We start from the raw sequence: 23,095 nt of genomic DNA, 5'->3' as shown, positions 1-23,095 counted from the left end.
CCCTCACAGCAAATCTCAGCTTTTGTGTTGCAGCTAAGCAAATAATTGCTAGCTTCTCGTGTCAAAGCTCATGTGAAAGGGGAGTCTATTTTAACAGCAGTGAAATGGAATGGCTTATGTTTAGCAAGGGTGTAGTAGGTTTGCCGGAGAGGAGTTCCATTTCAATACAGAGGATCACTGGCTATGCACCCTTTTTCCTATTTCTTCTCCCATTCCCAAAACCACTGCTGCTCTTGATACTTCAAATAATTTGTGGTGGGTTTTTCTTCTACTTCTTTTAATATGGATACAAATACCAGTATATCAGACAATGTGAAACATAATGGGGAATGGTGTCACAAGTGCTTTTTTGATCTTGTAACACTTACCTGGAAGTCACTGGGTGAAATGGCATCCCAGCACATGCATCGGAAACCAAAAGTCCCCCCCCCCCAAATGGCTGAGGCTTGCTATGGGCACTTAATGAGTTACATCCTTCTCACAATGTGTGTGTGTGTGTGTGTGTGTGTGTGTGTGTGTGTGTGTGTTTGTATTAAAACTGCATGCTTAACACATGCTACATGGAGTCCACAAAAACTCCCCTCAGGGAATGCAATTGTTCCATGGATACCTCATTTTCAAAGAGTTAAAGCACAAAGGTTATGCTTCATCCAGATAGCACATTCATTACCATTTTGGTTGCAGTGTGGAATGTAGTTTTGCAAGGATCATTGTTGTCTTGGTGAAACTAGCCCTAGCTATTATTGTATGCTGTTTCTGCATTCTGGTACTGCACAGCTTGTGCATAAAAGTGCTTGCCCTACCTTATTATTTTAGCTTAAGAACGCCCCTCCCCCTTGCCAGTAGAGCTTCGGCTATTGGGCGGTATAAAAATGAAATAAATAAATAAATAAAAGAAATGAAGAGCAGCAAGGCTATCTTGCAGTTGTATTCAGTGGTGTCCTCTCATCAGTAGAATGGGCCCCCTTTGGTAGATCAAATTTCCCTTTCCCCACTGTAGCCTTCCTACCCCGCACTACTCAAATCTGCTCCAGAGTATTCACGGGCCCTCTGGAGGAGACATGGAGGTGGGGGTTATAGGGAAGAAGAGGGGAAAATTCCCACTGCACAAGTGTGAGTCTGCTCATATAACATTGGATTTTGATCTTAGGACGTTGCAAATGAAAGTCACATAGCATCAAAATTATGCTATCTCTGTGGGAGTTAATGCATTTCAGTAATATTTGTTTTTCAGTAGTTTTAGATGACGCCTCTTGTACAGCTACTGGTATTTGAAAAAACCTGAGTTATCCCAAGTGGATAATCAGGCATTATGTACAGTGCTTTCATGGGGAGGCAGCCAGCGGAGGCCAGCCTGAAAATCTCCAAACCCAGAACCAGCCAGTTCAGGCAAGTATTTGCTTGGATTAAGATTAGCTTTGATTCTGCCTCTCTTTGTGGGATTCTCAAGAGGGCAGGATAATGTTAGTCAGAGGAATAGCATTGGCCATTCTTGCTGTCCTGCCCTCTTTCATTCCTTGCACACCTACAGCAAAAATTCCTGAACATGCTCTGGCTTCCAGTTTCTATTCGTTTTACCTTTGGGCAAATTCACCCTGGGATTTGTAAACTTGGAATCTGCATGTGTTTGTGGTGTCTTTGTGCAGATTATGCAGTGTGTGTGTGTGTGCGCGCGCGCGCGCGTTGACCTCCAGATGCGTTGGACTACAACTCTCAGTATCCTCCAGCCAGCTGGGAGTTGTAGTCCAACGCATCTGGAGGTCACGACGTTGGGGAAGGCTGCCTAGATTAATTAAATATGTAGCCCTCTTCAAGCCGGTATCAGCGTCTCGACGCTTTCTTGCCATCTGCGCCTGCAAAATCTTGAGGAGGGCCTTGAATTTACCTCCAGACGTAAGGGAGCTTTCCGTGGAAAATAAATTTCTTTGCTTGTAATTAATGAAGCGTTTGTGTGTGGGGTGGGTGGGATGGTTGTGGGGAGCCTAAAAAAAGCCTGCCTCAGCCACCCCCTCCCCAAATTGTGGGCTTCCTAGACTTATTTTTTGGTGAGACCCAAAGGGACCCTATTCTAAAGGGCGCAGCGCTCGCGCGTGTTTAAGGGCGCTGCACAGCTTGGGACGGGGAGAAAAATGGGGATGAAGAATGAATGCAAGACGAAGCGCAGGCCGGGCCCCTTTCGCTCAGCGGCTTGTTTTCTACCCAGAGTGACTTGACGCTTTGTTCTCTCTTTCTCCCCCGACCCGATCTGCTCTCCCCTCCCCCACGCGCGGATCACAGAGCCCCGCGGCGGCGGCGGCGGCAGCACCACACTCGACTCCCTCGGAGGCCGGTCCCCGCCAGCGGCGCGCCATGGAGCATTACCGGAACGCCACCGAGGTTCAGATGAGTCAGATGGTGCAGCCCTGCCACACCAACCACCGCGGAGAGCTCAGCATTGGGCAGCTCCTGAAATGGATCGACACGGCCGCCTGCCTTTCCGGTAAGACGCCGCGGACTGCCTTGGGCACGGGGAGGGGCAGGGAAAGGCAGGCAGGCAGGGAAGGGGGGAGGGTTTGTTTCTTGGCAACCTTCCCTCGGCTGAATCCAAACGCGAGCGTGTGTGTGTGTGTGTGTGTGTGTATGCGTGTGCGCGCGCATGTGGCTTAAACCGGTTCAGGTCTTAAGGTGGATCGAGCAAGTTGCTGCCGCACCGGACCTGCCGCTCCTCCTCGGCCTTTCGATGGAGAGCCCGGGGTGGGAAGGCTTCAGGCGCTAGAAAAGATCAGAGTGTTCCCCATAGGAGAAGCAAGCTCACAGCTCTTTCAAACAACCAGCTTTCTTAGGGTGTTTTGTTGCCTCTTTCATGGAATTTGAGAGAGGGAGGGTCCACATGATGCTGGCCTTTCGTACATGTGGCTTTTAACTCACACCTTTTGCTCCCAGGTTATTTGCAGGATTAAGATGGGCTACACCTACTTTTTTTTCTGGAAGTTTTTCTTTCTCTGCGTTTCTCTATGTTCTATTACACAACCACTACATGGTGCTGTGGTATAGTGGAATTGCGCAATTACAGGAGAGTCTTTCCACCATTTATAAATAATACCACACTTTCTTCAATGTAAAAATAGCCTTGGAAATGGTTGTAAAGAAGGGAAGAAGCCCCGGAGGCTGACAATGTCGTGTATAGGACCCACAAACTACTGTGAGTGAACAATCATGAGTGCACAATAAAAGCCTCGCGTAGAAAGGCTCGTCGTCTTCCAGTTGTAACTGGTTTCCGGACACTTCTTCATTCTTTCCCTGCACAAGCAAATCCATTAAGGAAGACAGATCATAATAGCTGCACAATATCTTTTGCTTGGTAGCGCTAGGAGCCCTCTGTCTGGAAGCACCCCTAGTTTCAGCACCATACCTGTGGTATGTGTATCCTTTTTGCTGTTGCTATGGCAGTGGGCAACCCTTGCCAATCTTATGCAAATCACTCGGTAGACACAAGTCAGGAGCGGAGAAGGCAGTCAGCACTGGTTCAGCTGCCAGTCTGGTTAGCTTCTCTCCAAGGAATGCCAGTGGTGCCATTTTTGTATCCTTTGCTTCAGGCAGCAAAGAGGTCTTGAGCCAGCCATAAATACCGAGTTCAGTTTATTTCTTTTCTAGGCATCTTGCTTTAAGGACTTTGACACCATTGCTTTAAGGACTACTTAGGAGCTTGCATTCTGAAAGTGGACTGACTCGAGAGGTTGATGAGAAGAGTTTATTCCAATTATGCTTGCCTAGCTCGTATCTTTATATAGTCATAGGCTAGGAAGGTCTGAGTGCTATCTAGTCAAGTCCTCTACAGCAGTGTCAGGAATGTCCACCCACCAGGCCTCAACAGATCAATCTGCACAATCCATAAGCACGTAAGAGTAGCCTTCCTGGATCAGAACTAGGGTCCATCTAATCCGCCATCTTATTTTCCAGCAGTAGCCAGACAGATGCTTCCAGGGAGCATACAAATGGGAGATGGAGGCGACGAGTCCTTCCTTGTGGATGCTTCCAGACATGGCTTTTATCTTGTCACTGCCTGTGCCTCATGCATGGAATTTTACTGGGGTGAGGGCAGTAAGTCCAGACATCACGGTCAACTGCTGCCTTCCATTTGCAATCTCCCTGTGTTTTCCACGTAGCCCTCCGAAGCTTTCTTACCACTTCTTCAGTCTTTATTCTTACCAAGGGAAAACTGACAAAAAAGGTGGAATGCTGTACAATGCCTTCTGATTAGGAGCGCTAGGAACCCTCCATCTAGAATTTTTGTGAACCGCCCAGAGAGCTTCGGCTATTGGGCGGTATAAAAATGTAATAAATAAATAAATAAATAAATAGAAGCAGCCTGTATGTCCCCAGCCTTTGCTATTCAGAAGTAAAGTACCTTTGGCTGCAGAGGTTCCGCTTAGCAGCCCTAGTGAATAGCTGTTGATAGATCTACCCTCTCTGAATGTTTAAAAGTGCTCTAAGCAACTTTGAGCTCGTTTCTGGGGTTGCTGCAACCACTGCTTGCACTGGGAACCTGATCAGTGCTGGTAAACTGCCATCACTGGATACTGCCTTGTGTGTTTTGTGAAATAGTACTCCTTGTCTGCTCTGAACATATTGGCCATCAGTTTCATTGGAGAAAAAATTATCTACTTTCCCCCCCTCACATGCATATTTTTTATAAACCTCTGTCATTGTCTCCCCAGGTTTTTTTTAGGGAGGAAAATGACAAGTAACACTCTTGCCATTTCTCATAAAAAAAAGATTTCACTTTTCTGCATACTTTCGTGCTCTATGATCCGCTTTTTGAGATAGAACATCAAAACTGTACACAATATTCCAAATATGGCTGCAACATAGATTATTATTAAGGTGGTTGCAGTTTCTTTTTTCAATCATGCGTCTTAATATTCCCAAATTGAATTTGCCTTTTGCTTCTTTCATTGCCTCTGCACACTGAGTTAATGTTTTCATTGAGTTATCCCCCGTGACAAGCTCTCAAGTTGCCTGGATGGGCCGTCAGCACAAACCCCATTGGCGTATTTACTGAGTCCGTGTTCCCCACCCCCACGGGCATTGTTTTATACTTGTTTATAATTAACCACATTTGCCAACTTATTGCCTGTTCAACCAGTTTGGCGAGAACCTTTTGGAGCTCTTCACAGCTCACTTGTTTGTTTTTACCATCCTGATTCAGGGTGCTTCCAGACAAGATTTTTTAAAATTCTGCAATCACCCTGCCTCATTCATGGGATTCTAGAGGGGATCGAGACATCGTCTTCCATTTGTAACCCTCCCTCGTGTGTTTTCCACTGCTTTTCCCATCTCCCCCCCCTCCACCCAACCTTACCACAAAAAGTTCAGTTAAGGAGGGAAAACAGATTAGCCAAACGATGCATTTTGACTGGTAGCACTAGGAAGCCTCCATCTTGCTAGAAGCATCCTTAGTGTTACTTAAACCGGGCTACTCCACTGTTCTCCCCTGATTCCAGCTAATTTGTGAACAAGATAAATAGTACTGGTCAAAATATTCTTAAGTTTAGGACCCTTTCATGAGGGACTTCGTCAAAGCATTTTGAAAGTCCAAATATATAATGTGTACTGTATCACACCTCTCTACTTGCTTGTTCTCACTCTGAAATTATTGTTTAGAAGTTACCTTTTTAGAAGCTATAGTGATTCATCCTGCTAAAAAATTCTTGCTTTAGTCATGCTTTCTATCAGTGTGCCTGGAACAGAAGTTGGGGTGATAGATCTCTAATTTCCTGGCTTCCCTCTGGATCTGAAAATTTGTGTTACATTGGCCTCCCTCCAGTCCTCTGGTAAGGAGGCTGTTTTTTAATGATAAATTGCATCTTTTGTTAAAAGTTCAGCAATTTCACACTTGAATTTTTAAAGAACATGAATGCCATCTGCCTCTATTTGATGTAGCTCCTTGGATGCTGTCCCCAAAACAATGTGGGAGCCAGTGGGCATTTCTCAAGTAGCTTTCACTCGGAAGACTGATGCAACGAATGCCATTAGCTTCTCTTCAGTCTACCTGTATTCTTGTCAAACTGTTTGCTGTGCTTTCCCACAAAAGAAACATTTGCAGTTCTGTTTGCCTGCCTCTGTTCGTTTGCTCTTTATATTCTTTCTCTGCTTGCCTTACCAACTTGTTTTTGTTTTGCCGGAATGAGTGCTCATTTAAGGAAACTGCCTTGCTGTTTATGGTTTCCTTGACACCACTGCTTAACCATACTGGCTCACCTTTGGATTTTTTTGTACCCTTCTAATTGTGACGTCCCCTTTATCTGAGAAGCTCTCTTTGTGGTTTTAGAGCCAGTGTGGTGTAGTGGCTAGAGTGTCGGACTGGGATTCGGGAGATCCGGGTTCTAGTCCCCACTCGGCCATGGAAATCCACTGGATGACTTTGGGCCAGTCACAGACTCTCAGCCCAACCCACCACACAGGGTTGTTGTGAGGATAACATGGAGAGGAGGAGAATTATGTACACCCCCTTGGGTTCTTTGGAGGAAAAAAGGTGGGATGTAAATGCAATAATAAATAAATAAATAAATAAATAAATAAATAAATAAAATATCTGCATTAATAAACAGGCAAGCAGATATCAGAAGCAGAAGTATAGGGACCTGTGAGGATCCCTTGCTCTGCACTGGGTCTCCCAAGGCATCTGCTGGGCATGACTGCAAACTGGCCAATTTCTTCTTCTTCTTTCGGCAGCAGACAAACTACAGCTCATTTTAACCTCTAATTCGATTTAACTCCAGGACTTTTATCAGTTACTCTTGTTCCATTTACGCTGCCTTGGGTTCCTTGCAGGAAAAAAGGCGGGATATAAATGCAATAATAATACATAAATAAATAACCTCCACACTATCTTGTCCCACCAGACATCTCCCTTCAGCTTCATTTTAACAAAATCCTTCATTTTTATTTTTATTTTAGAAATCTCTTCTTCCCAGATTAACTTCTCAGATTACCCATGACTGTTTTTGTCTTTTTTTGCAGTTTCCCACTCACATATATGTTGAATTTGATAGCACTGCAATCACGGTTCCCAAATTTTAAGGCACAATCCTATGCATGTTTTGATAGAGAGCGAAAAAGCCCTGCTCTCCTATCATTCCCCAGCCAGTCATGCATCCTTAAGCAGTTTTTCAATACTTGCATCTCTGGCCAGAGCTTGGGCAATGCTCGTGTTTAATTACTCTAAGGAGTTTTTAATTAAGTGATCCAAGTGTTTCTTGTGCCTAAAAAGATGATCCTGACTGCTAGCATCTGGGTTGCTGCAGAGGTCAAGGAAGCAGAGCTTCTCCTCCTGTTTGGGTCTTAGGTCCAATTCATGCATTTTTCACATGAACAAAGGAATTGCGGTGAAAAGAGCAGTGGAGCCATGCATTGATCTGCACCCCCAAAGTTGCACTGCTCCTCCTGTCCCACTCTTGCCCTGTTTAGCATAATTTCTGAAGCGAGGAGCTCTCCTGTACCTATGGAAGCTTCGCTTGGCCCCACCAAATAAACGCTGACATAGCTAACTAAAATTGACCCCCATGGTTGTTTAACCAATTAAAGATCTAGACCCTTCCTACACCTAAGGATTATCCCAGGAAAATGGAGGAATCGTCCCTGCCTGATCCCGCGATCCCCTGTGTGTCATTTGGATGCACAGGGATGATCCCAGGACGATCCCGGGAAAAAGGCAGTTGTAGAAACGGCCTTGGTTGATTTAATCTGTCAAGTAAACTGATTACAATTTATGGCCCTGTTATAATCCATACCTGATCTGCTCCAACATCCTGCTGCAAAAGAAAGGTATCAATAAGGCCATATCCTCATATAACGCCTTTTATGATTCTGTTTATGCAGCTGGCTGTAAAGGGGAGGGGAAAAAAGATGACCTTAAATAAAACGAGAGCTAGTAAGATAGCAATACTAATAGGAATAGCTCGATCATCACTATGTTAGAAGAGATGAATGGCTTTTAGATAAAGGAAAATGTTTCAAATGCCCAAGAACCGACACTGAGTCATTAGGAGCCAGCCTCGCAAAGAGCTGAAAACGTTTCTGATTCCTATGTTTTTTAGCCAACGGTGCGATCGCATGCCTGGGAATTCTTCCCAGTCCTGCATGTGGGGGCTACTCTTGACTGTGCTACTTTACGTAACGGGCTCATTGGACTCTTGTTGCTTGCGTGCATTCTACTGCGGTGCAGATTTTGTTCCTGCAAATAAAGTTTTTTTTGTTTCCATTCTAAGCCTTTAACTGTAATTACTGTGAACAGAAAGAGCCCTGTTTGGTGCAATGATGTACATAGCTAATGTGGTTTGTTTGCCTTTTCAGCCGAGAGGCATGCTGGCTGCCCCTGCGTCACGGCTTCGGTGGATGATATCTATTTTGAGCACACAATTAGGTAACTGCCTCACTTCCTTGTCGTTTGCAGTTTAAACTGGATTTTTAAATGGATTTTTTTTTCATGTGCCTTCAGCAAATGCAGAAGAAGTACAAATTTGTGCCATGTTAATTAGCTCGTTAGAGTTTGGTTAAATTCCCCTATTTCTCAACCAGTGCAGCCAATGCAAAATATTGGGGAGAATTCATGGGTCCGACCTATCAGGTAAGCTAAGGGGCATTTCAGCTGTGCTGTGTCCTGCCGGCATCACAAAACATGACAACTGGGGTGGCGTTTTGTGTGTGTTCTTAACAAAGGACGCCGTGCGAATGGTGAAGGCCTGGAGTGTGTTTCAGTTTCCTTGACACTCTGCTTGATGCGAATAGACTTATCCCGTATACAGGGCTTAATTGGAGTCAAAGCTCAGTCTAGGCGACCTGTTTTGAATACCAGGGTCCATTTTGGGAGTGGGTTGCATACATTCCAAGAATAAAAGGAGCATTTGGGCAAGGTGCTTGAGCGGGTGGTTGCAGGGCAACTCCAGGCACTCTTGAATGAGACAGATTATCTAGATCCATTTCAATCGGGTTTCAGGCCCGGTTTTGGAATGGAAACTGCCTTGGTCGCCCTGTGGGATGACCTCTGCCGGGAGAGAGACAGGGGGAGTGCGACCCTGTTGGTTCTCCTGGACCTCTCAGCGGCCTTCGATACCATCGACCATGGTATCCTTCTGGATAGGTTGTCTGAGCTGGGAGTTGGAGGCACTGCGTTGCAGTGGTTCCGCTCCTACTTGGATGGCCGATTCCAGAAGGTGGTGCTGGGGGATTATTGCTCTGTGCCGTGGCTCCTAAGCCATGGGGTTCCACAGGGCTCTATCTTATCCCCTATGCTGTTTAACATATACATGAAGCCGCTGGGGGAGGTTATCCGGAGATGTGGACTGAGGTGTCATCAATATGCGGATGATACCCAGCTCTACCTTTCCTTTTCATGAAACCCAGGTGAGGCAGTGACTGTTCTAAACCAGTGCCTGGGCACGGTAATGGACTGGATGAGGGCTAATAAACTGAGACTCAGTCCAGACAAGACGGAGGTACTGTTAGCGGGTGGTTCATCTGTCCGGCGAGGTGATGTTTGCCCTTTCCTGGCCGGGGTTGCACTCTCCCTAAAGGATCGGGTCCGTAGTTTGGGGGTGCTCTTGGATCCAGAACTGTCACTTGAGGCACAGGTGAACTCAGTGGCAAAGAGCACCTTTTATCAGCTTAGGTTGATATACCAACTACGCCCTTATCTGGATGGAGATAGCCTAGCTACAGTTATCCATGCTCTGATAAGCTCTCGCTTGGATTACTGCAATGCGTTATACGTGGGGCTGCCTTTGAAAATTCATGTGTGCAGTCACTCTGGACATCAGAGGCACCAGCATGGCACACACTTTCATGCAGAGGCCCCTACGTAGTGTAAATGAGGGCACTAGATCTCTGGGATTTAAAGTGGCCTTTAATTCTTGTTTTGAGTAATGGCAGAGTTTGCAATTCTTAGGTGAATTGTAGCAGTTTATAAAATAGCTGTGTATTTTGGAAAGCATAGTTGTTTTCACTTTTATAGGTAGGCTTCAGCACATAGCTTAGGCACATAGCTTGAGCAGGGGATTGGACTCAGTGGCCTTATAGTCCCCTTTCAACTCTACTATTCTATGATTCTATGATTCTATGATATTTTCTGGAAATAACATCCATGCTTAATTTCTGCCAACCCCTCATTTGTGAGTATTTTGATCTATTTCGTGGTCTACACAAATGCCATGATAGGATTAGGGTAAATCCAAGATGTGTAGCTTATCTATTTGTTTTCAAAACTTATAAAACTCTTTTCAAGCGGTAGTGAAGGATACAGCATGCAGTAGACTCCTTTTCATAGGGAGGTACGCAAAAGCTCTAAGGCCCTTTTCTGGCAGATGGGTTTGGCTTTGTCCTTGTCTTGAGAAAGCTATTGGAAAAAAATGTGAATTTAGGAGTTTGCCTTTAAAAACAAAACAAAACACAGTTATGGTCCATTTCAGCAGTCATCTTGATTCTTTTAAATAGTTGGATTTATTAATCATGTGCTTGGCTCAAGATAGTGAATGATGTTGTCCCAATTAACCACAAGCACGCCTTTTGTTGCAGAATAGGTACCTGGATGCCCTCACTCAGCAAATGTCTGGATGCTTAAAAGGGCTGTCCCCTAAACAACAGCCCTACTGGTAGTGTGATGCTGTGGAGTCCTGGGACTTCTGTGTCTTTTACACATAGGAAGAAAGTAACCCCGACCACTTATGGCTTAGTATCTTCTGTGCTGTAGGGCTGTCTATGGCAGGGGTAAGCAATCCGGTACCCTCCAGATGTTTGGACTACAACTCCCAGAAGCCACAGCCAGCATGGCTAATGGTAAGGGATATGGGAGTTGTAGTCCAAAGTATCTGGAGGGCATCATATTGACTACCCCTGGTATTCGGGCTATGGAACTTGCCAGAATGTGGCTGAGACATTCCTTTGAGGAACCCTGGTGCACTGGGCAGACCTTTCAAATCTCTAGAGAAACTACGCACTCCCTTCTTTGGGGATCTTTTATTTATCTTAAGGTATATATACTCTCCTACTTCAGCCCAAAGGGGTCTCAGAATAGCTTTCAAATAAATTAAAAGAATAAAAGATACCGTTCAGTATAAGCCGTAGTAAAAATGCAGCACAACATCAGTAATTAAAACAGGAAACTACAAAACAAAATGATGAAAAGTCTAGGCAAACGTACAGGTCTTCATGCAGCACCAAAAAGGCTTTCAGTTTGGTGCCAGGAGAGCAACTCTGAGGAGGGCGTTCTCGAGTTTGGGTGCCAAATCTTTGGGCTCCACTTGCCTCAACCCCCAAAGGGGGAGGACCCTGATACTGGTCTCAGGCAGGTCCATATGGGAGTGGGGTACTCCAGGTGTAGTGATAACGAAATGTCTAGACAATATGCCATGATATGCCAAATCCTGCTGGGGAGATTGAAAATGATATGTACTCCTAGTCCTTCTCCATTTCTTTCCGAAGTTAGGAAATTAAAGGCTAGTTGAGTGAGAGAAGATCTATTTCCAGTCAGCTCAGGTGAAATAAAGGGGTGCAGAAATCTTGTGTGGATTATGTTCTCATGCAATTAGGCAACCTCAAGAGGTTGAATTTGTACATCCAGTCCTGGGTGTATTGGACTAATTGAAGCCAGACCGAATAACCATAGGAGATTCTGTCGTAAGTCTGAGGAACTTTGACAGTAGGGCCCACATATAGAAAAATGAATAGCAGCTCATATCAGACTTCTAGTGCTACATTTGAATAAGAGAGCTAGCTTACATAAAATGAGGTGTCCTTGTAGAGGTGAGATGTGTAAGCTGCTCTCACACCTGCAACATGTGTATTCCACCACTTCAAGATTTTTAATTATCATACATTTTTGTTCGTCTTTTCCCAGGAAAATCAGGGTAGCACACAAAGTCTCCCTCCTCCAAAATTTTTATCTTCATAACAAAGCTGAGATGGAGATTAAACCAGAAGATGGTGCCTAGCCCATGGATGCCCATGGCTGAACTCAGGTCTACCTGGTTCACATCCAGCATGCTGTCCACTATACTTCACTCTTTTATCCATTGCACCATACACTAGCTCCTTTGTATAGGTTAAAATTGAGGTGTGGTAACTTTTTTTTCTGCCCCTGCTTCTTTAAAATGTGCAACACTGATCCCAGGCTGCCAAGAGCTTCCTGCACTACTGGTTGCATGATGTCATGCTTAGATGGAAGCGCGGGAGACCATGAACTGGTTTGCATGTAACAACAACCCAGATTATGGCAGTTATTGCCTTACCCAGAATTTACCTATGATTTGTCTGAAAATCATGCTTAGCACAGATTGTTTTTTCAGTTCATGAGTTGTTTGATTCCCTCCTCTTTGCCCGCTCCCTCCCTGAATCCCAAATGCCTTTGTGGCGCTGAAGTACTGGTATGTAGAGCAGCTGGGTTTTTTTATCCATCACTCTTGCCCACCACCTCTTCAGCCTGGTGAAACAATCCATGAACAACCCATGATTCTGGGTTTGCACGTAACAATTCATGGCTTAAACAACCCAGAGTTGACAGACCAACAACAAAACATAGGTTCTCTTCTGGGTACTTGCAGGTTCACACGTTATGACAATCCAGGATTCAGCAACCCATATTTGGTTAGGAACATAGTTACTTCTTGGTGGTTTAGATATTAAACATGTAAAGATCTTATAGCAAGCTCTTGGATCCTACAGAAGCTATTTAATGCAGATCTACCTTTCTATTGTGATGGGTGACTTCTTTTTCATCCCCACTTCTGCTTTCTTTCCCTCCTACCCCTTTGTATTAGACAGCTGCACATAAAGTCTCCCTGGTACACATGTGGGAAGAACGAAGTCTGGTATGAGCCTTTGTGGCACTAGTGTTTACAGCAATAGACTAGATTGCTGATCTCCTAACCCACTGATGTCCTGAGATACTAGTGTTAATTAACCTCACTGACACAGTGTTTAGAATGTACCTACTAGCCTGCTTTTCCTGTTCAGAGTCACTTCTTAAAGCTTAACAATACTCCCTTTCACACCTTGCAGAAAGGATCTAGATTCTAGACTCTAAAACAAACTGTAACTCTTCAGGGCTGTCTGTGTGTGTGTGAGCGCACACACACACGCGCGCACACACATATGACAGTAAAACTGTGAAAAATGAAGGGTTGCTTTCTCCATCTGCTCTTCTGGCTTCTAGAAAACAGACGGTTGCCTGATGAAAGACTTATTTTATGGGAGTGATTTGATTCCACCAACACCCTCCCATAGTGCTCTAAAACTGAATGGAAAGAAAATAGATTATCTTCTTTAGGACCAAGATTAAAACATCCAAATGTTCCCTTAGGAGGACTTAAGCCCCCCAGTAGTTCTTCAATTCTTGGTTCAAACTCAAAATCAGGAGTGTGTAAAGGTGAGAGACTATAGTCTTGGATTCTGTTAGGTACCAGGATTAAGAATGGTTCTGAAAAGTGCATGGATTCTAATTGTTTTGTGTCAGTCGCATTTAGACTCCTAAGTACAAAGTGGGAGTTTTAAAAGCTTCATCCAAACTACTCACCTGAAGCCCAGTTGCTGAAGAGTTTCTACCTAGTGCCATAGGAATGCATTTCCCGGGTGTTCAGCTGATGGAAATATAGCTCAGTCCTGCAATATTGTACAGAGATAATGAGCAACGCTCTGGTCATGCACAGAGAATCTAGAAATAGCTTCCCCAACCCTGTAAGTAATCTAAATTATGCAAAAGGTGAATTTAAAAACATTGTATATACTTGTTATAAATTTTGGTAGAAACAGGGCTCTAGAGCATAGAGAGGGAAGAATCATGGCTGAAATCCTTTGTGCATTTTCCTAGGAGTAAGTTCTGTTGAGTACAGTGGGACTTGCTTCGAAGTAAACATGCATAGGGTTGTGCTGCAGGAAAGCCTGGTAGGAAGAACTTGGTTTGTATTAGGTAGAATTCTTCAGAAGTGATTTCTTGAAACTAAGGGCTCCATCATACCAGCATTATAGCCCGCTGTCAATGTGGGTTGTGTGCAAAGGACTCAGATGACATTGTCCATGTCCTGCCCTGACCTCGCTCCCCCCCCCCCCAGTGCTGTTTTTTGGCTCGGGGAAAGCACTACTCTCAATGTGTATTTTCATCCATCATTTTCAATCCAGTGTTCTGTAGGAGTGTTTTCAAGGGGTGGAGAGGGGCGTGCCTTTTCTCCAGCAGGCATTTGGTGGAAAATGCACCCGCCTTGCCAGCAGTGCCCTCATTTTTAAAGATAAAGAGATCAACATTGGCACAGTGATAGCTTGTAAGGAAGGCTTTCAGCTTTCCAAATCAGATTGGGTCATCCTTTGATTTTTATGATTTTTAAAATCCCCCCTTTAAACCCTTTTCCAGGTAGTTCACTAATGCGAAGGATCAATCTTCCATTCCTTTGATCATGTGAAGCTGTGCATCTTCAAGTTCATAAACTACAGATCTGCTGATTCCCTTACTCAAAAGTAAATCCCATTGATTTCAACTGCATTTACATCCCACTCATACTGATGCATGTTTACCTTTGAGTAAACCCCATTGAATAGAGAGAGATTTTCTTCTGAGTAGAATCATAGAATAGTAGAGTTGGAAGGGGCCTACAAGGCCATCGAGTCCAACCCCCCTGCTCATTGCAGGAATCTACCTTAAAGCATAGCTGACTTTTAATAGTGTGGTCATTCAGAAGCTTTCTTTTTTAAGTCTTAAAACAGCAAACTGGAAAGAAGTGCTCTGCAACCCCATGCTTACTTCTGAGGTCTTACTTATGTTTACTTAGAAGTAAGTCTCTCTCTGTTCAATGGTGTTTACTCAAAGGTAAGCCTTCATCTGATTTTACTATGTTCACACTCCAAAGCCTCCAGGCAGGGTGAGGGGAACGGTGTAGCCTAGGCAACAAGGAATAACCATGAAGTGAGGGTAGGCGTGGCGTTCAACTACCACCAACCAATGAACTGTAAGGGGAGGTACGGAGGAGATCTGGGGGCGGATGAGCATCTCAACAGAAGAACAGTGATACGCTGGTGCGCAGGAGAGGAGAGGTGTAAAGTTGAATGAAACATAAAAGCACAAAGGTGTAAATTGATCAGGCTTTCCCACACTATGGAAATGAGGGCGGATAATTCGAGGGTAAACCAAGGCAAATGTGCAGGTGTGATGGAGCTCTAAGGAGGCAGCCATCCTTTATAATTGGCACAAGTGCTTTGAGGACCGAGACAGATCCACACCATTTACTAAGACCTGCACCAGTGCATGTTGACTGTGGATAGCAGAGCTAGTCAAGCACTTGAATAGTTTTATTGCTGGCCCCCTTTCTGGTTTGTTTTATTGACTGTGCTTTCCAGTTGAGAGTTGTCACCAAACTACTGATGGCTCTCAAGCAGAAGGAGGCTGATCCGAGAGCCTCTGCAAAGCTTATGTTGGATGTGTATCGAAGCAAACTCATTCAAACAGTAAACTCTTCACTCCACTATTTAAATAATATGCACCTCCGAAATGAAACAAAGTCTTTAATAACCTGACAGAGCGTGACACATATTTGGTCCTTGATCTTATTTTTGTTCCTTTTGCATGTCAGGTGCCTTCATTACAAAATCAGTAAGTTGTCTGCATGTAATTTCTACAAGTTTAGTCAATGAAAGGAAGACGTGTGTATTTTTTTTAAAAAATGGCTTATCTGGTGATTCTGTTCATTGTTATCATATACAATGTGTGCATGATGCACCGGAGTGAGGGTGATTCTGTTATAAAACCCATCCTACCTTTTATATAGCAATAGCTAATGTTCTGCCAAACATGTGTTATTTGAAGGAGCAGTCATTCAATTTGTGCCCCACCTTTTGTCCTTAGCAGTATTATACTGTATGTCTTATACTGTATGTATTATACTGTATCAGTTTGGGTTTCACCAGCAATTGCACTATTTATTTTACTTTATTATTTAAAACATTTTTATACTGGCCTTAAGATGTTTAGGATTTCATGGTATGTACCGTAAATAGAGTTCTGGATGAGCCTGGGGATGCTTAAGCCTGGGTTCATGTCATGCACATTCACTAAACATATAGCAACAGGGCGGCTCCATTCTTCACTGCCCAGTATCAATCTTGTGGTATTAAAAAATGTCCACCGCTTGAATCTGGGCTGATCTAGGGTTAGTTTATGAAAGTCAAACAGGTTGTGTTGAAGTGAAATGTCTCAATCGTCCTGCATCACCTTTTTTCATGATCATTGTGTTCCGCCCCTCCCCTCCCCAATTTGGATTTCTGTGCTACGAAGCTGAAAGGGGCAGAAGGTTCACCACTGCCCATGACGACTTGCATTAAAGCTTAACATCTCTGAACCCAGGCAGATAGCTTTTTGAAGGGACTGCACATTCCTTTTCCTTTTATTGAGTAGTAGCTATGATTAAATGTGTATTTAGCCAAGGATGAAATCTTATCTATGTGCCCTTTCTGATGAACCAGAAAACTACACGAGGTCTGGGCTTGCTAAGTCTTCCACCTGGGACTTGGGGGAAAAATTCATATAATTTTCATCCCATAAATCTCTAGCCAAGGTCTATTCAGAGCTGCCTCTCAACCTGTACATGAACTGTCCAGGTGACCTAGCTTGCAGGCCTCAGGAATTATTCTGACTGTGTGGCCTTCAGGCAGCCAGTGGGACTGATTTGAGCAGCAACTGTTATAACAAGCAGAGTATGACACCAGTATTATAAAGCAATGCCTACCAGTCAGGTAGATCTCATGCATATCAGAACCACAGGATGTTTTACCCATTGCATTTTAATGTTTTCGTCTTACTTGGGCTTTTTCTTCTTCTATCCCTAGTGTCGGGCAGGTTGTCAACATCAAAGCAAAAGTGAACCGAGCATTTAACTCCAGCATGGAGGTTTGTATGCTTCAGCACACTGTCTTGGAGGTGTTGTTATTATTCCTATTCCTATTATTATTTTTAAGTCTGCGTTTCAGTGGCTGTTATCAGATATGGCTGGACATTCTACGTATGATGACCTTTGCCCCCAGTATGAATGCAACAACCTCTCCCCTCACCAGTACTGTGCTACATGGACCCCAAATTCTGTTCTTGGAGTAGATGAGGGAAATAGTTGTTTTTGGAAGATAAGTCGCTGAAATGTTTTTGGCGAGAGATGAGATTGACCTGTTTTAAGGAAGAAGGAGAGGCAAAGGAACTAAGAGTCCTGCTGTAGTAATACAACAATCCACGGCACAGTGAGAGCGTCATCCAACCATTTTAATCAGTTCCTAGGTAAGGTATGTTTTTAGGCCTTGTGTAGAAGTAAATGTAAGTTCCAGGCTTACTTCCAGATTTTCTACAGCGCTGTCTTGTGAGACACTGCTTAAGGACCCCAGCATAGGTGAAAGGCAAAGCTTCCTGCTATCCACAGGATGGGTGGGTTGTCTCTGCTTGCTTGCATGGCATCTTATTTCATTTTCTTTTAAAAATTATACCATACTTTTATGGCAAAAATAACATTCAGGGCACTTATGCAATCTATACACTTTATTCCTTTATAAGGCAAAAAAATCACAAAACCAATAATGTATGTAAGAAAAGCAATTTTAAACAGCCAGTACTAAGAAATAGGAGAATTATAAAAACAAAACCTCATAAAAGTATATTCTCAGAGCTTTTCTATACCAGGCTGTTAATCCATTCTGTATATTCTGTTTTTCGTCATAGAATTGAGATCTGAACTCTACACAAAGAGCGTTTCCTTTCCTGCTTTTCTGCCACATAACCTCTAGGTGGTGCTGTGCTATAGCAGAATAACACAATTCTACAAGTAGGAAAATTTGTTCTTTTTCATTTTCAGAAATAATACTCCATTTTTCCCATTCTAAAAGGAAATGGGAAAGTGATCTTAAAAAACAGAAGTGAAAGTGGAGGTTCACAATGTTGTCTAAAACCCCGTAAAAAACTCAAACAAACCATGAGTAAGGAATGAAGAGCACACAATAAATGCCTTGTGTAGAAAAGTTCTCAGAGCAGGAATTAACAAAAACAGGAACAATACTGCAAAATAAAAACAAAATAATATAACTTTAACTACCCCACTACTAAATACTTGAGTAAACAGGACAGACTTCAACAGTTGCCTAACAGGTGACAGATATGGGTCCAGGTGAATGTCTCTTGGGAAGGAGTTGTATAATTGGGGTGCAACCACAACTTCTAACTTCTGAACATGAAAGCTTCTTGAAAAAGACCTCCAGACTGATTTGCACAATGTAATAAGTTACAGTTGGTTGTGAGCCATGTTTGTTTCAGAGTAACTTGTTGTGTTGTTTGAACCTAGCAGGGTGGCTTCAGCATGATTTGTTAAACTATGCACAAGCCACCCTGAGAACCCATTGCATGTTGCTGGGTTGTTCAAGGTGACTTGTCGTTGGGGTGGCTTGTCGTGATGTCCAAACACAACACAATGGCTTCAGAATGGTTTCTTCAAAAGGGTTACAGAGTTGCCTGATAACAGTGGCAAAAAAACAACCTTTGTGCAAATCTCCCTGATCGTGAAAACTATAATGTTCAATTTGCACAAATCTTCCCAAAGTTGTGGGGGAAAGGAATCCCTGTCTAGGGAGGCAATGAAGTAGAGGAGTAAATTTACATGAACAACCTACCAACAAGCCATGGGTTTTTAGAATGGCTTGTGTGTGGTTAACAAACCATGCTGAGGAAACTGCACTGGGTTCAGACATTCCGACAAGCCACCCTGAAACAAACAAGGGTGTCAACACACGGTGGGTTATCGTGCCATGCTAACCAGTTCAATGTTTGCTGTGGGGCGGCGGAAGGAATTAAAAATCAGAATCTTTAAAAATGTGTGTGAACATTTCCGAAGGAAAGTGGAGACACCATGCACAAAGCCAGGGCCCTGTATGTGATATGGTTTCCAAGTCACCAGATTATCTTCTATGCAACAATAAGGGCTAGAAACTTTTTAAAATAAATAAAAATGAAAACCTAAAAACTGCTGTTCCCTGGAAGCCAAAGGCCCCATTATGCAGGAATGTACATAGCCCTGGTTTCAGTTATATTTCTTCCTCCCAACGCCCCCCTTAATTTTAATTGCTTTTCTGTAGCAACTCACAGAGCCTATCCAAGCCCAAAGGCACCCTGATTCCCACTCCTTTTGTTTGTAACTTGGCTTCTGTTGTTGGAGAAGGCAGCAGTTGGATCCGAGGGGTGTCTGGTTTTCATTTTGCTGCCCCAGGGAACAAACTTTTGTGTTTCATTTAGTTAGGAAAGCAGCGGTACATAGAAAGGCATAATTGCACCTCTTGTTCTTTTAAATATTCAGAAGTATGAATTGCCAAACCAGAGCTAAGAACTAGAGCAACACATGGAGCTGTAGTACAATGCAACCCCTTCAAGTACTGCAAAGTATACTTTTGAGAAAGGGGGTGTATCTAGGTTTTTCAGACTTGCTTTTTCTGAATGGAACTAGTGAGGCATTTTTAAAAACACACACACCACATCAAGTTTTTTCATTCACTACTCTGCTTTCCCTTCCCCTCCTCTTCTCTCGTCTGGCGATTGTCTCTAGGTTGGTGTTCAGGTCAGCTATGAAGATCTGTGCAATGGGGAGCAATGGAATGTGTGCAAGGCATACGCAACGTTTGTGGCACAAGGCAAACCAGCTGCCAAGGTAGGCATAGATCCCAGGAAGTTAAATACTTGTACCTTCAATACTTGTAGTTAACGAGCCACCTTGGTTGTGTTCAGATAACACAATAGCCCATGGTTCAAAACAACCCAATAGTGTGCTTAGGACTGAGCAGATCCCTTTTGTACCAAAAAGCAGTTCTGTAGCCTCCGATTTAGAGCAGGACAACAGTGTGAGGGACGGAGGTTTAAGTTTTCCTTGTGTGCTGTTTACCCACCAAAAATCTCCTCACCCATAGCTGGTATTTGCCCCTAAGGGTGCTATCTGCTGTGGTTTCTAGCCATTCCTATCTAAGTGAATGGAGCATCTGTTGTACGGCACTAGAACTATGCAGAGAAGGGAGAGGTCAAACTCGAGAGCATATCTGCATGAGGCCTGAAGCATGGGTAAAATGTGTTTGGGGACTGCTTTGGATGGTCCAGTGTGAAAGCCCTGAAGATACTAATTCAGCACATGCGCATAGTGATTGTTTGACTATTTCTACTGGGACCAGAATGATAAGAATTCAGGTCAGGGTATTTAAAAAACTGCAAAAGCACTGTACTAAAAGCTATATTGTATGCTCTCTTCCCTTATGCTTAGACCAAGTTAAAGCCCCTGGTTCCTCAGACTGAAGACGAGAAGATTGAGTACAGCATTGCTGCTGAACGCCGCCGCATGCGACTGGCCCACACAGACACCATGAAAGACCTTGTCACTAAGAGCCCTGTGCAATCTGGTAGAGTAACCCACAGGCTGGGTTTTGAATCTTTGATTGAAGGGCAGTGGTTGTCTGGTTCACCAATATAGACAGCACTGGAAACAGCAAGGTGTGTTCATGAGCAGAACATAGTGATAGGCAGCTAGAAAATAGTGAAAACGGAACCAAGCCCTCTTTCTGGACCTCTGAAGAGCATGACATCTGGATATAATTGAGGGGCACCCCACAGCAGAGTGTGGAATTACATGTTCACATGTAGATACAGTACAATGTGTAGGACAAGTCTTGCATTTGATATTCATATTGCATGTATAGTTCTTAACCGTGGACTAATGCCTTACAATTCCCCAGACAGTAAAGTCTCTAGCGTTCAACTGGAGCTTGGAACTGTGCATGTACATCATGTGCCAAACACATGGATCTTTCTCCATATGTATCCGTGGCCAGTCACTACTTCCTACCTGATAGATGTGCATGTGCTTTCCAAGTTCCGGTGCAGATGTGATGCACATTTGGTTTTTCGTAGAGTGATGTTTATGGAAGGTATTGCCATGTGTGCACTTAGAGATGGAAAGGAGAATTTGGTTTGGGGCTCTGCTACAGGTATAATCTTTGACAGCAATCAGACTTGCTGCCTCTCTTGTCCCTGCATAGAGAATAACGGTATTTCCAGCAGTATTTCTCAGTAGGCATGGGTAGCTGACACTTGGTGCAAGCTATTGTCATGGCTGCAGTGGTGGAAGAAGCTACTAAGAACGCACCACCGGCCTGTTGTTGATGGATCCTTAAAGGGCCATAGTTATTGGGATGTGCGGATCAGCAAAACCGGAGCTCACCGAAATTCTCCAAATTCCATCCCAAAGCTCATTGCGACTCTAGTTTGTATCAGATTGAAGGCTTTGCTTCCCCCCCGCCCACCACCATTCACATAAATATCTGTGTGCATTTTCATGTGTATTTTTCCAAATGTAAACATCAGTTGTGTGCATCTGTGAAACGGACACATTCTTCTCCCATTGATTAAAGTGTATTTGTGCACATTTTTCAAACGTGCACATTTTTCCATGCACATTTTCCCCAATATATGCATGCTGTCAAACACATAATTTTTGGTCCGTGAATGACATTGCAAGATCAGAAATATTCCAACGTTGACCGCAGATCACATCCGTGTTCAATCCAGAAGGTGCTAACTGAGTAAATCCTGATATGAACTGAAACAAATTTCTCATACATGCCTACTGCAGAGAAGGTGCTGAGCCCTGGCCTGATGCCCACTCCCTGTCCTTGCCAGGTTGTTTCAGGAGGAGCAGCAGAGATGCCGATGGATCTCTGTTAGGTGCTCTTGCATCAGCTCTTGCAGAGCTTATCTTAATTGCCAGTGCCCTTTATTGATAAGGCCTCCAACAAAGAAGGGAAGCACTCTGTGTTGCAAGAGGAGGACTTTAAATGGAACAAGAGTAACTGATAAAAGTCCTGGAGTGAAATCGAATTAGAGCTTAAAATGAGCTGTAGTTTGTCTGCTGCCCAAAGAAGAAGAAATTGGTCAGTTTGCAGTCATGCCCAGCAGATGCCTTGGGAGACCCAGTGCAGAGCAAGGGATCCTCACAGATCCTTATACTTCTGCTTCTGATATCTGCTTGCCTGTTTATTAATGCAGATATTTTATTTATTTATTTATTATTGCATTTAGATCCCGCCTTTTTTCCTCAAAGGAACCCAAGGCGGTGTACATAATCTTCCTCCTCCTCCTCCTCTCCATGTTATCCTCACGACAACAACCCTGTGTGGTGGGTTGGGCTGAGAGTCTGACTGACCCAAAGTCACCCAGTGGGTTTCCATGGCTGAGTGGGGACTAGAACGTGGGTCTCCCAACTCCCAGTCCAACACTTTAGCCACTACACCACACTGGCTCTCAAAACCTCCACAGAAATCTTTAGTAAAAGGCAAAAGATTTATACGATCTGAAGAGAAACCAGAGATATATCCCACTTCTTTACCAGTGCTGAAGGTTGGTGGCTACCTGTGTATGCCTGCCCTTTTCAATAGGATCCATCGCATAATTCCTATAGGCCTGATAAGCCTGCAGCAATTCCTGCCCTCCTCTCTGCCTGACTACAGCTCCCTGAAAATTGGGAACTGTAGAAGTTGTCCAAGGCATTGTTCAGCCATTCAACCACGAGAAGATGGCTCTCTGAAAAAATTGCATCTTCTCTTCCTCACAGACCTTGAGAGCAGAGAGTGCACTACAGTGGTACCCGCAGAAAAGACCCGAGTGGAAAGCGTGGAGCTGATCCTGCCCCCACACGCCAACCATCAGGGGAACACGTTTGGAGGACAGATCATGGCCTGGATGGAAAATGTGGCCACAATAGCAGCAAGGTAGCCTGCTTCTTTATCTTTGGGGTAAAACTAGACATGAGAACAGTGATAGTTTGCTGTTAAAATTCCACCCCACTGCTTCTGCTTTGTACACGATTAGGACTGATCTCTTTAAAGCCGGGATAGGGAACCTCAGGCCCCCAAATCAATCCTCCCAGAGTTCCCTATATGGCCATGCCCCTTCCCCTGGCTCCACCCCATTTCCTCCAACTGCCAATTGTTTCCTAGGCTTTGCATGTTTTTCACCCCTATTCTAAACATTTTAAATGCCTTGTCATGTATAGCCCTACTGCTCCTGTTTTGGGAGCAG

The 23,095-nt window shown here is 43.9% G+C and overlaps 1 protein-coding gene and 1 pseudogene across 1 annotated transcript in view; one reads left to right on the top strand and one right to left on the bottom strand.

Moving 5' to 3' along the window:
* The first annotated feature begins 2,330 nt into the window (after positions 1-2,330).
* Positions 2,331-23,095, top strand: part of ACOT11 (acyl-CoA thioesterase 11) — a 42,904-nt gene continuing 22,139 nt past the window's right edge. The window contains exons 1-6 of the mRNA XM_063138591.1: positions 2,331-2,479; positions 8,335-8,404; positions 16,843-16,903; positions 19,584-19,685; positions 20,286-20,421; positions 22,629-22,785. Of these exons, the coding sequence (XP_062994661.1) occupies positions 2,350-2,479; positions 8,335-8,404; positions 16,843-16,903; positions 19,584-19,685; positions 20,286-20,421; positions 22,629-22,785 (656 nt within the window). The 5' untranslated portion in view covers positions 2,331-2,349. The remainder of the gene's footprint in view (positions 2,480-8,334; positions 8,405-16,842; positions 16,904-19,583; positions 19,686-20,285; positions 20,422-22,628; positions 22,786-23,095) is intronic.
* Positions 22,325-22,374, bottom strand: LOC134413472 (U5 spliceosomal RNA; annotated as a pseudogene).

This window comes from Elgaria multicarinata, chromosome 1 (genome assembly GCF_023053635.1).
Source record: "Elgaria multicarinata webbii isolate HBS135686 ecotype San Diego chromosome 1, rElgMul1.1.pri, whole genome shotgun sequence".
Taxonomy (NCBI): Eukaryota; Metazoa; Chordata; class Lepidosauria; order Squamata; family Anguidae; genus Elgaria; species Elgaria multicarinata.
This window is presented reverse-complemented; position numbering and strand designations above follow the sequence as displayed.